The following is a 16,697-nucleotide window of genomic DNA, read 5'->3' as shown; positions in this document are numbered from 1 at the left end:
GGGTTAACTGTGTAGTTAAGGTTAGGGTTAGATTTTAACTGTGTAATTAAGGTTAGGGTTAGATTTTAAATAAGATTGTATGACTTATGGCTGTGCCCGCTAGTGACCACTCTGCAAAGCTGCCTCCAGAACAATATTAATCACTAAAAACGCTAACCTGCTTATAGAATAGTACACTTCTTCTCAACAGCAGAGAGGGAGACAGGCTCCAGAGAAAGCGCATGTGTGATTCCGCTCTCCATGCAGGCAGCCCACCACTGGCAAGCTCCCCTCATCTTATGTGTAACGTCTCTGCTGCCCGACAGCCGTACGTACCAGCGTCCGCCGGCACTGCGGGGGAAGATTCAACCCATAATGGATTGCTAATGAACGGAGCCTCTCTTTTTCTTTTCGTCTTGTTTTTTCCCCGACTGTCATCCTCTTCAATGTCTCTTATCAGTTTTTAACCAAAACAAAATGAGGATTTCTTGTGACCAGTTTCTATTGATATTGTCTGTCTTTCGGGGACTCACAATGGGGGCTTTCCCAAGCAGTGTACAGATCGGTAAGTGTAGCCTACAGCAGTGCTTGACAATCAAAAGGGCATGGACATTTGCCAATCGGGTTATGAAGCGGTGAATAAGGTCTTGTTTTCATTATAGTTTATGTGACTGTGTTAGGAAATAGGCTACTTGTTCATCATTCATGATCACATAACATTGACATTGCAAAGTAGAATTGACTGAGAATTTAAAATCGCCGACACAAACCTATTACTGTATTAAAATTAAAATTTTAATTTGTTCCTAGTTGATTCAATGTTTTGGCTCGTATGTGCACAAGGGAAACATGTATTTATGGTCATACATAACTGTTCCAGTGCGGTCCTCAGCAGTCGGTGTCCTTTCAAAGCCCCACTGCAGCAGTAGCCTAGTGCTCCGAGCAATGACTGGATGCTTCGCTTGGTCGGAGCGAATGGATCAGCAGCGGGGATTCTCTCAAAGTGTGTGTAGCCCTGCTGCAGAGTGCACACTCGCCCCTGTTAGATTCAGAAGACTCCGTTCTGCTTTTGCATAAACCCGTTTGTCATAGTCATACTGTTTCATATGTTGCTGGCTGGGTTCTTTGCCACTGAGAAAACACGAGGAGCGCGTTTATTCAATCTAGAGCCTCTATCCGAACCCAGCTAAAGCACTGACTATATGTAGCCTAAAAGCCGGGCCGTGGTGGGATCTCTGCTAGTGTCAAGTGTCCTCGGTCTTTTAGCCTTTAACTTACGGTGTTGGCCCTGGCCCAAAAAGGAACCGTAAATCCAGTGCGTTAATATTACTGCTGAGTCGATCTAATTGGCTTATTTATAGCTCAAGCACATCCGAACAAATCATGCTGAACGCAAATAATTTGGAGTCGAATGATATCTCTCTGTCGAATAGTCATTTTGAACTTAATAGATGTGTGGTGTGTTTCCAATGGGCCACATTTCTATTCAAGCTTGGTTGACCTTTTACGATTTCCAGGCATGGTCCTTTGGGAGGGACAATGTGTTAAGGTTATTGGCTGTGTTAAGGTTATTGGCTGTGGCTCTTGTTTTTCATCAAAAGCATTTACTGTATGCGCAGTGTCAGACATCCCATTGCTCACTCACTCTCTCTCTCTCCATCCATCCATCCAACCATTGCTCTCTCTCTCTCTCTCTCTCTCTCTCTCTCTCTCTCTCTCTCTCTCTCTCTCTCTCTCTCTCTCTCTCTCTCTCTCTCTCTCTCTCTCTCTCTCTCACTCTCTTACTCTCTTGCTGTCTCTCTCTCCCTGCATTTCATTTCGCTATGTATTTATAGCTAAATGGTGACAATAAAGGATTTTAAAAACATATACTGTATATATAATACATATAATAATAAATACCTCTCTCTCATCCCTCTCTCCCTTTCTCCCTCTCTCTGCAGGCGGCCTGTTCATCAGAAACACGGATCAGGAATACACAGCATTTCGCCTGGCCATCTTTCTGCACAATACCAGTCCCAACGCGTCCGAGGCCCCCTTCAACCTGGTGCCTCATGTGGACAACATCGAGACGGCCAACAGCTTTGCTGTCACCAATGCCTGTGAGTACAGACTGGCCAGATGCATCCCAATTTCATGTTTTAATGGCTATCTTTCTCATCTGACCAGTCAAGTCAAACTCTGGTTTGGATGCCAGGGTGTTGGCATAACACAATTGTGTCCATTGTTAGACTGTGATTGCAGAGGGTAAAAGTCCAGGTTGGGGTGGATGGAAGGGTGGTTGGGATTCAGATTGTCTAATGGCATGAGAAAGGTTGCCCTTTACCGTTGTGAGACTATAGTGGTATGTTACTGTATGCTATGGTGAGAGTGTGAGAAGATAGTGTGTCTGTGTGTCTTATTTCTGTCTCTGTCACACACATGTGCACATCCATGATACATACACACGGACACAGTATACAGTATGTCCCCCATGAACACTGCAACATGACAGGATACTCTCTGGCTCCCTCCCAGCTTCAACTTAGTGTATGTGTATGTAGGTGTGTGTGTGTGTGTGTGTGTGTGTGTGTGTGTGTGTGTGTGTGTGTGTGTGTGTGTGTGTGTGTGTGTGTGTGTGTGTGTGTGTGTGTGTGTGTGTGTGTGTGTGTGTGTGTGCGTGCGTGCGTGTGCGTGTGCGTGTGCGTGCGTGCGTGTGTGTGTGTGTATGAAACAAACTGTGATTCTTATCTAGCAAGGCACTCTCTCCCCCTTGCATACATTAGAGCATGTACAGTGAGGGAAAAAAGTATTTGATCCCCTGCTGATTTTGTACGTTTGCCCACTGACAAAGAAATGATCAGTCTGTAATTTTAATGGTAGGTTTATTTGAACAGTGAGAGACAGAATATCAACAAAAATATCCAGAAAAACGCATGTCAAAAATGTTATAAATTGATTTGCATTTTAATGAGGGAAATAAGTATTTGACCCCCTCTGCAAAACATGACTTAGTACGTGGTGGCAAAACCCTTGTTGGCAATCACAGAGGTCAGATGTTTCTTGTAGTTGGCCACCAGGTTTGCACACATCTCAGGAGGGATTTTGTCCCACTCCTCTTTGCAGATCTTCTTCAAGTCATTAAGGTTTCGAGGCTGACATTTGGCAACTCGAACCTTCAGCTCCCTCCACAGATTTTCTATGGGATTAAGGTCTGGAGACTGGCTAGGCCACTCCAGGACCTTAATGTGCTTTTTCTTGAGCCACTCCTTTGTTGCCTTGGCCGTGTGTTTTGGGTCATTGTCGTGCTGGAATACCCATCCACGACACATTTTCAATACCCTGGCTGAGGGAAGGAGGTTTTCACCCAAGATTTGACGGTACATGGCCCTGTCCATCGTCCCTTTGATGCGGTGAAGTTGTCCTGTCCCCTTAGCAGAAAAACACCCCCAAAGCATAATGTTTCCACCTCCATGTTTGACGGTGAGGATGGTTTCTTGGGGTCATAGGCAGCATTCCTCCTCCTCCAAACACGGCAAGTTGAGTTGATGCCAAAGAACTCCATTTTGGTCTCATCTGACCACAACACGTTCACCCAGTTGTCCTCTGAATCATTCAGATGTTCATTGGCAAACTTCAGACGGGCATGTATATGTGCTTTCTTGAGCAGGGGGACCTTGCGGACGCTGCAGGATTTCAGTCCTTCACGGCGTAGTGTGTTACCAATTGTTTTCTTGGTGACTATGGTCCCAGCTGCCTTGAGATCATTGACAAGATCCTCCTGTGTAGTTCTGGGCTGATTCCTCACCGTTCTCATGATCATTGCAACTCCACGAGGTGAGATCTTGCATGGAGTCCCAGGCCGAGGGAGTTTGACAGTTATTTTGTGTTTCTTCCATTTGCGAATAATCGCACCAACTGTTGTCACCTTCTCACCAAGCTGCTTGGCAATGGTCTTGTAGCCCATTCCAGCCTTGTGTAGATCTACAATCTTGTCCCTGACATCCTTGGAGAGCTCTTTGGTCTTGGCCATGGTGGAGAGTTTAGAATCTGATTGATTGATTGCTTCTGTGGACAGGTGTCTTTTATACAGGTAACAAACTGAGAATAGGAGCACTCCCTTTAACAATGTGCTCCTAATCTCAGCTCGTTACCTGTATGAAAGACACCTGGGAGCCAGAAATCTTTTTTGATTGAGAAGGGGTCAAATACTTATTTCCCTCATTAAAATGCAAATCAATTTATAACATTTTTGACATGCATTTTTCTGGATATTTTTGTTGTTATTCTGTCTCTCACTGTTCAAATAAACCTACCATTAAAATTATAGACTGATAATTTCTTTGTCAGTGGGCAAACGTACAAAATCAGCAGGGGATCAAATACTTTTTTCCCTCACTGTACATGCATTTATGTATGTACGTCTATGCAATGTATGTGTGTGCGGTTGTTGTGGCAGGCTGTGCATGTTTCCCTTCATCGCTATGGCTCAGCAGCAGGTAGCGAGGAGCAGTGTTGGCTAAGCCTGTCATTGTTTGTTTGCGGGGAGTGACTGCTGGTTGTGGTGGTGAATACCCTGCTGCTAACCTGAGGAGCCCTGTGTGAGAGAGGCTTGTCCTTTCTTGCCCCTGGGTACGGCTGCAGTCTGGTACTGGACGTGACTTCATCTACTCTGCTTTAGTATACACACACATCTTTCTCCCTCACAGTCAGGCTTTTCTCCCTCACAGTCATCTCTTCTCATCATCCTCAGCTGGGTTGACTTCCATAGTTAAGGTCAACATCTGCCCGTTCTCAGTCTATCTCTCTGCTCATGTCCTGTTGGGGATTTGTATATAGTATAGAATTGTATAGTATAGTCACTGGCGGACTTACCATTAGGAAGAAGAAGCAATTGACTCAGGCCTCACATCATAAAGGGGCCTCATGAGCTGGGCCTAAAAAATACATAAATATGTCGGCTTACCGCATCTGCTGGTGTTTGTCAGACCAGGAGATATCTTGAAAATCGGTTTTCTCACGAAAACGTCTGTAGATTCGGTTTGCCCTACAAATGAATATGTTATTATGACCCCTATATGGAAAGAGGAGACTCTCACAAACACAACAGTGTTCTCCGTTCTGCTCTATGGGACTCGTATGAAGGTAACCCGGTGCCGGGACGAAAAATGAATGGAAGTGAATAGGGCATTTCCACGTCAAAGGTATACAGGTAATTCCAAGGTAATAAAAAAAATCACTATATATCTCAGATATAAGACAGACACTTCAAAACATACTTTATTTTGATAAAATGTTGGACTTCCTGTTATTTCATATATGAATCTGTTATTCAATGTGTTTCTATGGGTTAATAGCATATTATGTTTCATCAACAACAACAAAAAATATCTTAATTCTGTTTTGTCAGAAGTGTGCTCTATTCATAAAATTGACATACAATAAAATAAAATAAATCCTTCCATTTCCCTGCCATCCTCACTATAGACTGTGAAAATAATTGTCACACACTGTTGCACGATGACACTAATCTGGTGAGCGCTATTGGACCTCCGCCCAAGCAAGTCATTCGATTGGTTTGACGTTTAGCGAGGCGAAACTGATTTACACCGGGTCTTCTCCCCTATTTAGCTAGTTTTCTGCCATGAACTTTCCCAGGCTTACCTTATTAGGGAGACCTGGTTCTTATTGAGGCTAGCTTAGTAGAAACCCAGCCCAGGGCCCATAGACTCTAGGGGGATTCAATACGCATTTATTTTGGAAAAAGACAGGTGCTGCTGATAATACTGCCATTGTCGTTGAGGCAGAGGACATGTATCTGTAGCCCATGTGTCTGATGCTGTCTGGGGAAAAAGAGGATGACATGTCAGCATCAGATACATGGGCTACAGATAGTAAGACAGAGGGGCGCTGTTTCGCTCGCTCGGATGCTTTCTCTGGTAAGATAGTTTCTCCCACTTGCAAATTGAAAGTTGGTTGGCTGGTGCACAGTGCACTGTTCGGATGCTGGAATAATTTTGGGATGAACGTGTGAAGATAATCTACTTTCTGAAGTTATTTTTTGACAATCAGATAAAAACACCACGACTGGTTTTGTTTATGGCACCTTAAAAGGTAATACATTTTTACAGTTAAATTACGTCTTTAATATATAGCCCATTAAAACATTTTGTCCACGCATTTGGAGGGGCAGAGGGTGCCTCAGACTGGCCTCTGCCTCCAAATCACTAAGTCTGCCGTATAGTACAGCCTCACCGGTTAGGGCCTACATTGTTAGGGTCAGAAGGTCGAGGGATGTCACATTGAGCATTGGTTGACGGTTGAGAAACAGTCCATTCCATTCGGTGTTAGTTGAACACAGATGCGTCACAGCCTGTGTTAGTGTCACATCGAGTCTCGTCACGTACTGTACTTGCGTCAAGTTGAAGGTTGTCACATTGAATTGCGTAGTATGGCATGTCACGTCGAGTGGGGTTTCAATTCACTACATTCTCACCAGCCCCCCATGGTTCACATAATGTGCTCTAGTCTTTGGCTGCATCCCAAATGGCACCCTATTCTCAGTATTGCATACTTGTCAAAAATAGTGCACTACAGTATGTAGGGAATAGGGTGCTATTTAGGACACAGGCTTTGTATTTCATTTCGATTCAATATGCTCATTCCCCCATCTCCCATTCACCATTGTATAACTGCTATCTACGGCTAGGCTATGTCCCATTCTTTATGGCTGTGTGTGTACCGACTTCTACGTTCCATGCTATCCTCAATGCCCATGGTTCATATTGGACGTTTGTCTATTCGGTTCCATCCATTCTCTATTGCTGGTCACTGCAGAGTCTATTTCTCTCTTCTGTCAATCCTCCATGTCTCATACCAGCATTTGATGTTCACCTACTAACTAAAGGCTATGTTCCATCCATTCTCTATTGCTGTGTGCGTAGCAGCAACATCCAATCCATGTCTCATATTTGGTGTTCATCTACTATAAGCTATATGGTCCGTTCTCTTTTGTTACTGTGCAGCAGCATGCACTATCTCATAATTTCTCTCTCTTTTGCACCAATCCCCATGTCTCATATTTGGTGTGTTAGTGATTTGTTGCTCTCTGGTTCTCTGGGGTGCAGTGTTTCTCTCATCTGTGTTTGGCCCCAAGGCGGGTTCCCAGGACAGATGATTTGGCTTCTGATGATCCCTCTCGCCCTCCAGGAGTCTATAAATACACCAGGCCCCCCGCCCCACCGCTTGTCTTTTATTATCAACGGTGCGATATTAGAAAACTGATGGCTAAATTAAGCAGAAGATGAAGAGTTGTGTCTGAGACATGTGTTTGAGGAACGGGGTGTGTGTGTGTTTGTGTGTGTTCTTATAGTGTGTGTATGCGCTTGTGCATGTGACACTCTAATGTACTTGTCCTCTTGCTCAGTTGTGCACCGGGGCCTCCCACTCCTCCTTCTATTCTGGTTAGGGCCAGTTTGTGCTGTTCTGTGAAGGGAGTAGTACACAGCGTTGTACGAGATCTTCAGTTTCTTGGCAATTTCTCACATGGAATAGCCTTCATTTCTCAGAACAAGAATAGACTGACAAGTTTCAGAAGAAAGTCTTTGTTTCTGGCCATTTTGAGCCTGTAATCTAACTCACAAATGCTGATGCTCCAGATACTCAACTAGTCTAAAGAAGGTCAGTTTTATTGCTTCTTAATCAGCACAACCGTTTTCAGCTGTGCTAACATAATTGCAAAAGGGTTTTCTAATGATCAATTAGTCTTTTAAAATGATAAACTTGGATTAGCTAACACAACGTGCCATTGGAACACAGGAGTGATGGTTGCTGATAATTGGCCTGTACTTCTATGTAGATATTCCAGTTTCCAGTTACAGTAGTCATTTACAACATTAACAATGTCTACACTGTATTTCTGATCAATTTGATGTTATTTTAATGGACAAAAATGTGCTTTTCTTTCAAAAACAAGGATATTTCTAAGTGACCCCAAACTTTTGAATGGTAGTGTATATTTTTTTTTATGAGCATGGCCTTATTTCTGTTACAGCATACTGAATGACTCATTCATATTCCATTCACCCAGCTCAATGTAACATCAATAGATTTGGGGTACTACACGATACTCAAATCTCCCTATACCCATCATGTGGTTGCTACAACCTAGCCAATGAATGAATATTTACAATGTAGGTGCACAGGTCGAGAGAATATTTAGTAATCAAGGTGACAGACAGTGACACATTTAATACTGCCTTGCACACTCTTGCCTGCATCTAGCTGATCTAGGTTGTAATCATTAGTCAACAGTTGCAAACAAGAGTTTTTATTGGACAAATTCAAGTATGTTTATCCCCGTTTCATTCCGTTTGCTTCTGTTAAAGGAAAGTTTTTCAACAGAATCGTCGGAATGGATACACCCCTGGTCACCCGCGCTCCTCCCCTCTCACCTTTTCCCTTCGCTTGTGGACTTCATTGCACCACACGTCAGCTGTCTATGACCAGGCAAAAAAAACTTTCCAAGCCAAACACTCATATCATAACCGCTATAGACAGCCTACATCATTGTCACCATCTAACGTCATAGTCAACATAGCTAATAGAACAAACGCATTAGTAAACCTGCTAAAATCATGCGGTACAGTGTATAGTCAGCAAGCACTTTAGCAGTTACCAGCTGGCCCTGGTGGCAATTAATTAATACAACCAAAAGCTTGCCTTGACTTGGAAGAGTTCCAGTGTTGGATTGCCATAGCCAGCTAGCTAATATAGCATCCTTATCTGTTTGAGCCGGGTGTTTGAGTAGGCTAAACTAGCTAGCTAGCTAAGTAAGTGAAAGTGGAAAAAATACAATGAAATATAGCTAGCTCTACCTCTCTTGCTTCTCTTTCATTTTTTAAGAAATGAACTATTTTAGTCAACTACACACCACATTTTATGCACCGCAGTGTTAGCTAGTTGTAGCTTATGGTTTCAGTACTAGATTCATTCTCTGATCCTTTGTTGTGTAGACAAAGTCATTTCATTCTGCAAGAGCTCTGATAGGTTGGAGGACGTCCTCCGGAAGTTGTCATAATTACTGTGTAAGTCTATGGAAGGAGACGAGAACCATGAGCCTCCTTGGTTTTGTATTGAAGTCAATGTACCGAGAGGAGGAGGGAAACTAGCTGTCTTCCAGCTACACCATGGTGCTAACAGAGTGCTGTTGAGGCTACTGTATACCTTCATTGCAAAACAGTTTAAATCAATTATTTGGTGACATGAGTATATTAAGTATAGTTGTATCTATAGTTTCACTTTTTCTTTTTTTATGAAGTTCACTGAGGAGGATGGTCCTCCGCTTCCTTTTCCGAGGAGCCTCCACTGGATATATGTAATATAATCTCCTATACGAAGGTGCTGCTTTTCCTTTTAATCATCGTCAGTAAGAATGATTGAACAGACCGTGTCTTTGACATTTATATGACATTGTAGTGGATTGGTATTGTCACCTTAAATTTCCATTGTTACCTGATAGAGAAGTAACCAGTCAGCTGGTTTCAAAACTAGTCGCAACAACGTTATTCTAGTGGTATTTTGTGACGACATGGTTGTCTACTGATAGAATTATGATTTTTTTGTGGTTGTAATATCACGTGTCTACAACCAGAAAACTAGTTTATAAACAGAAAATAACATTATTATGACACCCCATGCCCAATTTTGCCCGCTAGGAACTGACATATAGCTTGAGGTAGAGCCAAACCATTTGTCCTCCTGAAGTTAAGTGTGAAAAGCTCCCATCAAGAAGAGCAGAGAATTCCGACTCCCTTTCCTCTCAGCTTAATGGAAGTCAACAGGCAACCATTGATTGGTCGAGCCAAATCAGAACGGAATTACATCAGCCAATCAATGCGGCACCAATAGCTGAGGGGCAGGAGAGACTCTGAGATCGAACAAGAACTGACCTGCTGAGCTCTCTTTCTCTCTCCCTCCCTCTCTCTCTCACACACACTCTCTCTCTCTCTCTCTCCCTCTTCCCCATTTCTCTCACTCTTTCCTCTCATCCCCCCTTTCCAGGCTGTATCACATCCGGCTGTGATTGGGATTCCCATAGGGCGGCGCACAATTGGCCCAGCGTCATCTGGGTTTGGCCAGGGTAGGCCGTCATTGTAAATAAGAATTTGTTCTTAGCGTCATCTGGGTTTGGCCAGGGTAGGCCGTCATTGTAAATAAGAATTTGTTCTTAACTGACTTGCCTAGTTAAATAAAGGTTAGATAAAATATATTTAAAAAATCCATCGTTTACATCACTCTCTCTCTCTGTCTCTGCTTAGATATAAAGGGTTTGAATAGGGTCCGAATGACCTTAACGCTGGTTCAAGGACATATGTTTCCAAAGAGAGAAATAAAGAGAGCCTGAGAGAGGGACCTACAGTAATTGTGTGGAAGATTTACTTCATCCAACAAATCCCGTCGGTGACAGTCTACAAAGCTGACAAGGGTAATTGCCATGACGATGAGAATGGATGCTGGTATGTGCACCCTTTTCACACTACTGAGCCAAGTTGAGTCGTACTGCGTTGGCTTGGTTGGGCATCCACCATAGTTCCTGGAACCATGCGCGAGAGGAAAATGGGAGGAAAATGGGAACAGAACATATCCAAACCAGTACCACAAAGTACAATACCGACGGAGTCTGCCCGATAGTGTGAAATGGGCAATTTTGGATTTTTCTCTCCAGGCAGAGATTTATTTCCAAAATACCAACATTGACTGTGACTTATTGAATGAGTAGAGGATCTTGGGAGGAAGAAAAAGAAGGAAGAGGGTTAGGGATTGAAGGGGTTGAGTCCACCTCTCACAAACTGCGCTGCTGCCCCCCTTTCTCTCTCCTTATTGACATAGTGACACGTTCATCTCTGATGACTCATTAATATTCTGCATGGCACTCTGACTCAGTCTCCTCCACACCAAGTGTATGTGTGTTATATAGTGGGTAGTCAGGTATCTACATTTCTATATTCTATAAGGGTCTACTCTGGTTTCTAAAGGTGTCTAGGAGCACATGTATGTCCATGTATCTCTCGATGTCTTTCTGTTTTCATGTGTGTGTATGAACAGTATATGTACAGAGTGCATGTAATACATATTACGGTAATGTATCACTACATGTTTGTATGTTGTTTTTGACTATTATCCCCCTTTTCCTCCCTTAGCCTACTTAATGGAACCCTTTCTAGGGCTTTTCCAGAAAGAGAGAGATAGAGAATGAGATAGATCAAATCAAATCAAATCAAATGTATTTATATAGCCCTTCGTACATCAGCTAATATCTCGAAGTGCTGTACAGAAACCCAGCCTAAAACCCCAAAAAGCAAGCAATGCAGGTGTAGAAGCACGGTGGCTAGGAAAAACTCCCTAGAAAGGCCAAAACCTAGGAAGAAACCTAGAGAGGAACCAGGCTATGAGGGGTGGCCAGTCCTCTTCTGGCTGTGCCGGGTGGAGATTATAACAGAACATGGCCAAGATGTTTAAATGTTCATAAATGACCAGCATGGTCAAATAATAATAATCAGAGTAGTTATCGAGGGTGTATCAAGTCAGCACCTCAGGAGTAAATGTCAGTTGGCTTTTCATAGCCGATCATTAAGAGTATCTCTACCGCTCCTGCGGTCTCTAGAGAGTTGAAAACAGCAGGTCTGGGACAGGTAGCACGTCCGGTGGACAGGTCAGGGTTCCATAGCCGCAGGCAGAACAGTTGAAACTGGAACAGCAGCACGGCCAGGTGGACTGGGAACAGCAAGGAGTCATCATGCCCGGTAGTCCTGACGCATGGTCCTAGGGCTCAGGTCCTCCGAGAGAGAGAAAGAAAGAGAGAAGGAGAGAATTAGAGAGAGCATACTTAAATTCACACAGGACACCGGATAAGACAGGAGAAGTACTCCAGATATAACAAACTGACCCTAGCCACCCGACACATAAACTACTGCAGCATAAATACTGGAGGCTGAGATAGGAGGGGTCAGGAGACACTGTGATACCCCCGGACAGGGCCAAACAGGAAGGATATAACCCCACCCACTTTGCCAAAGCACAGCCCCCGCACCACTAGAGGGATATCTTCAACCACCAACTTACAATCCTGAAACAAGGCCGAGTATAGCCCACAAAGATCTCTGCCACGGCACAAACCAAGGGGGGACGCCAACCCAGACAGGAAGATCACGTCAGTGACTCAACCCACTCATAGATAGATGGAGAGAATGAGATAGAAAGAGAGAGGGCTGTGAGTGACCCTTTAAATGACAGGTATCAAGCCTGATGTCTTCTAGGATTTCTGATGTACCTAAATGGAGGTAATTGGTTGTGTGTGTGTGTGTGTGTGTGTGTGTGTGTGTGTGTGTGTGTGTGTGTGTGTGTGTGTGTGTGTGTGTGTGTGTGTGTGTGTGTGTGTGTGTGTGTGTGTGTGTGTGTGTGTGTGTGTGTGTGTGTGTGTGAAGTTCTGGGAGACAGGTTAGTAGGTGTTGTTAGGAGAGAGGAAGGGATGGAGGGATGTAGGGAGGGGTAAGGGGAGAGACGAGGGGGCTTCTCCTCTAATGAGGGATTAATGTGGCCAGGCGGATGAAGGGATGGAGGGATAAAGGGAGAGGGAAAAGGGGGAGAGGTGAAGCTGGAGGGGACTCATAAATTCTAACCCTAATTCCCTTAATTAAGAAACAAATCACCTGAGAGCAGCCACACAGAGACCACCTTAATGGAGAGCCATGGAGACGAGAGAGAGAGAGTGTTTGTCTCACTCTATATCTGCTTGTAAAAGAGAGTTACATAGAGAGAAAGATACACTGTGAGGATGTGTGTGTGTGTGTGTGTGTGTGTGTGTGTGTGTGTGTGTGTGTGTGTGTGTGTGTGTGTGTGTGTGTGTGTGTGTGTGTGTGTGTGTGTGTGTGTGTGTGTGTGTGTGTGTGTGTGTGTGTGTGTGTGTGTATGCATGTGTGTGTGTGTGTACACGAGCTGTCATAGCACCGTTCTCCCTCTAGCGTGAGATGCACCCTTGTGTTTGTGTATGAACTTCTCAGCTGTAACTCCAGTATCGACTTGGCATTTTTCAAAGCTGAGAGGAGCGAGCGGTCAGGAAGAGAAGAGACAGAAGAGCTAGCAGAGCGCCCATCTTTTGTCAGACTCAGAGCTTCCTTCCTCTTCTCATATATAGTAACTGAGGAACCAGCGTCCTGTTCAGTAGGTGGAAAACGTTTTGAAATGTTTTGAAACGGGGAGGTTATATACTATCATATTATTTTGGCCTGCTCCAAAAAGCAGCTTCCCTTTTGTCACTGTGTGTGTGTGTGTGTGTGTGTGTGTGTGTGTGTGTGTGTGTGTGTGTGTTTGTGTGTTTGCGTGCGTGAAGGAAGGAAGGAAGGAAGGGAGGGAGGGAGGGAGGGAGGGAGGGAGGGAGGGAGGAAGCATAGACATATGTATGGCATTTCCCATAGCTTATTAGGCGCTTAGGTAGAGCCATCAACATATTGCTTGCACCTATCCAGTCCTTTTAACACCAATGGTCTGGGACATAGGGAAGGAGATAAGAATGTTTTTGGCACTGGATATTTCTCTCTTATCACTATGGAACCAGGGTTGTGTTCAGTTGCCAGAAAACCTTTTAAAATGGAGTGAAACAGGCTGTTGCAGAAAATATTGTGCCCTAATGAACATGACCTATCTTTCTCATGGCCAGCCATATTGAAAATTGTTGATGATGATGTAAAGCCTTTGAACCTGAATCCCAGACATGCCTTGTTCACCCTGGAGTGGGACCCCAATTCAGTTTGTCGAAAATGTTTTCAAACGAGGAGGTGCTACCTGAACTTCTTCAAAAAGAACACAGATTTTTGTTTTCCATTGCAAAATGTTTTTCTTCGGTGTGTCCAACTGAACGCAACCCATCTTTTTCATAATCATCCCTGTTGACGATGTAAAGCCTTTGAACCTGATTCCCAGCCAGGCCCTGTTCACCCCCAGTGGAACATTACAGTCTGCTCTTGGCCCTGATTCTGCTCTACCTGTCCTTCAGCCTGATCTAGTGCGTGTGTGTATGTGCGTGTGTGTGTGTGCGTGCCTGTGTGTGTGTGTGTGCCTGTGTGTGTGTCTGTGTGTCTGTGTGTGTGTGTGTGTGTGTGTGTGTGTGTGTGTGTGTGTGTGTGTGTGTGTGTGTGTGTGTGTGTGTGTGTGTGTGTGTGTGTGTGTGTGTGTGTGTGTGTGTGTGTGTGTGTGTGTGTGTGTGTGTGTGTGTGTGTGTGTGTGTGTGTGTGTGTGTGTGTGTGTGTTTGTGTGTGTTTTTGTGTGTGTGTGTGTGTGTGTGTGTGTGTGTGTGTGTGTGTGTGTGTGTGTGTGTGTGTGTGTGTGTGTGTGTGTGTGTGTGTGTGTGTGTGTGTGTGTGTGTGTGTGTGTGTACGTACTTTGGTTTTATTTGATTTGGCAGACCTGACTGATAGCAGGGATCTCTGTTTTATGATGAATCACTCCAGTCTCAAAGCACAGTGGGTGAGGACAGGAACAGGCAGAGAGGGAGAGAAGGAAAGAGGAAGAGACATACAGTGAGAGTGGGAGAGGGGAAGGGGAGAATGAGGGGGCGGATGGAGACTAGTCAAAACACAAGGACGTCACTGGGATGGGTTGACTTTGCATTAACAGCCCCCTCAGCCTTCCCCCATCCAGCCAACCCACTTCCCTCCCACGTCCAGCCAACCCTCCACTGTCCTCTGTCCTCTACCTAGCATCATCCAGATATTGAGCAGGCTTCACGGACCAGAGTAGGAGCGCTGATCTAGCCTCTACAGGATCGGCGTCCTCCCCCCGCGGGACGGTTGAGCTAACATAGGCTAATGTGGTTAGCATGAGGTTGTAAGTAACAAAAACATTTCCCAGGACATAGACATACAGTATATGATATTGTCAGAAAGCTTAAATTCTTGTTAATCTAACTGCACTGTCCAATTTACAGTAGCTATGACAGTGAAATAATACCATGCTATTGTTTGAGGAGATTGCACAGTTATGAACTTGAAAACGTATTAATTAACCAATTAGGCACATTTGGGCAGTCTTGATACAACATTTTGAACAGAAATGCAATGGTTCATTGAATGAGTCTAAAACTTTGTACATACACTGCTGCCATCTAGAGGCCAACATCGAAATTGCGCCTAACCTGGAATAGTACATTGTGACCTTTCTCTTACATTTCAAAGATGATGGAACAAAAACAAACAACAAAACCCTCATGTTTTTTCTTTTTATTATCTTTTACCAGATCTAATCTGTTATATTATCCTACATTAATTTCATATTTCCACAAACTTCAAAGGGTTTCCTATCAAATGGTACCAAGCATATTCATATCCATGCTTCAGGTCCTGAGCTACATACAGGCAGTTCGATTTGGGTATGTCATTTTAGGCAAGAATTTAAAAAAAGGGTCCGATCCTTGAGAGGTTAGGATCAGTTTTGCCTTTTAACATAACAATGAATAATGGATAGGGGAGAAAATATCCTAGATCAGCACTTCAACACTTTATGAATGCAGACCTAAATGAAGGATCTCTTCAAATGTTCCTTACAGAAAAGGGCAAATAGAGAGACTATTTTGAAATTGAGATCAAATTATATAAATGTACTCTATTTGTTCCACATCTCCAGACAACATATTGAATTACCTGCAGAGATAATTGGAGTGGATGAATTTGGGTTGTTGGAGACGGTACTATGGATGATTGGCGATGAAATACAACCAACTGACGTTTGGGTACAGCAACTATTTCAGCTCTTAAATCTCTTCATGTCAAAAAGCGATGAAATGAGGTATAAACGAGGTTGTGCACATGTGGAGTAGAGTTGTTATGATGTTGTTGACTAATGTGTTGACAGCATCATCAGTAACTCCTTTTGCTCTGTCTGCAGGGCAGATATTGACTTTGCTTCATATTGCAGTGTGCTACTATCTGTAAAGTCAGTAGTGAAGATCTTTTATATTTTGGACTGCAGCTACGAACTCAGTGGGGAAAGTGGTTGAAATGGCGTCATTACAACCAACTTTGTTTTTTAAATTAAATAACGTCATTATAATGTCATTACAACCAGCTTTGAAGAAAAGAAGGAAGTGAAGTTGAGTGCTACCTAGCCCAAAATGGTTTCAGTTATATGAACATGACCTATACAATTATACCATACATCCCACTTGGCAAAAACTGGTTGAATCAATGTTGTTTCCACATCATTTCAACCCCCAAAATCAATTTGATTATGTTTAATCAACATGGAAAACTGATTGGATTTGCAAAAAGTCATCAAAGTCATCAACCATCAACACAGTGATTTTTTACCTTTTTATTTCATGTTGAATTCACTTTAGTTGACAACTCAATCAAATGTAAATGAAAACTATACATTGAACTGACATCTGTACCCAGTGGGATGACACTCACATCTTTATCTCATGATCTGTCATTTATCATTCATACATAGTCGTTGTCATAAATCATAACACACTATCACACATTGGTTTGTTTATGTTTGTTGCTATTTTTTGTTAGCCACCATCTTTTTTGATGACATCATCAAGATGTCTAAGAAAGTAGTATTTTGGTTGTTGTCTGGTCAGATTACAACCAGGTAAAGATGTCTTTCTCTGGTCTCAAAAAATATATGTACAAAAAATACAGTTACAACCTTATCACAACGTCACAATCAACGTCAGCCTG

The 16,697-nt window shown here is 43.3% G+C and overlaps 1 protein-coding gene across 4 annotated transcripts in view; it reads left to right on the top strand.

Annotated features, from left to right (window-relative positions):
- Positions 1-204: 204 nt before the first annotated feature.
- The window catches only part of LOC139537624 (glutamate receptor 4-like), a 202,682-nt gene continuing 186,189 nt past the window's right edge, over positions 205-16,697 (top strand). For all 4 annotated transcript variants that reach the window (XR_011667571.1, XM_071339160.1, XM_071339159.1 and 1 more), the window contains exons 1-2: positions 205-544; positions 1,923-2,081. Coding sequence is in view for 3 of the 4 variants with exons in the window: in XM_071339160.1 (XP_071195261.1) it covers positions 457-544; positions 1,923-2,081 (247 nt within the window). In the remaining variant the exon portion in view is untranslated. The remainder of the gene's footprint in view (positions 545-1,922; positions 2,082-16,697) is intronic.

Source organism: Salvelinus alpinus, chromosome 13 (assembly GCF_045679555.1).
Source record: "Salvelinus alpinus chromosome 13, SLU_Salpinus.1, whole genome shotgun sequence".
Taxonomy (NCBI): Eukaryota; Metazoa; Chordata; class Actinopteri; order Salmoniformes; family Salmonidae; genus Salvelinus; species Salvelinus alpinus.
The sequence above is the reverse complement of the archived record's forward strand: the minus strand, read 5'-3'. Positions and strand labels throughout refer to the sequence as shown.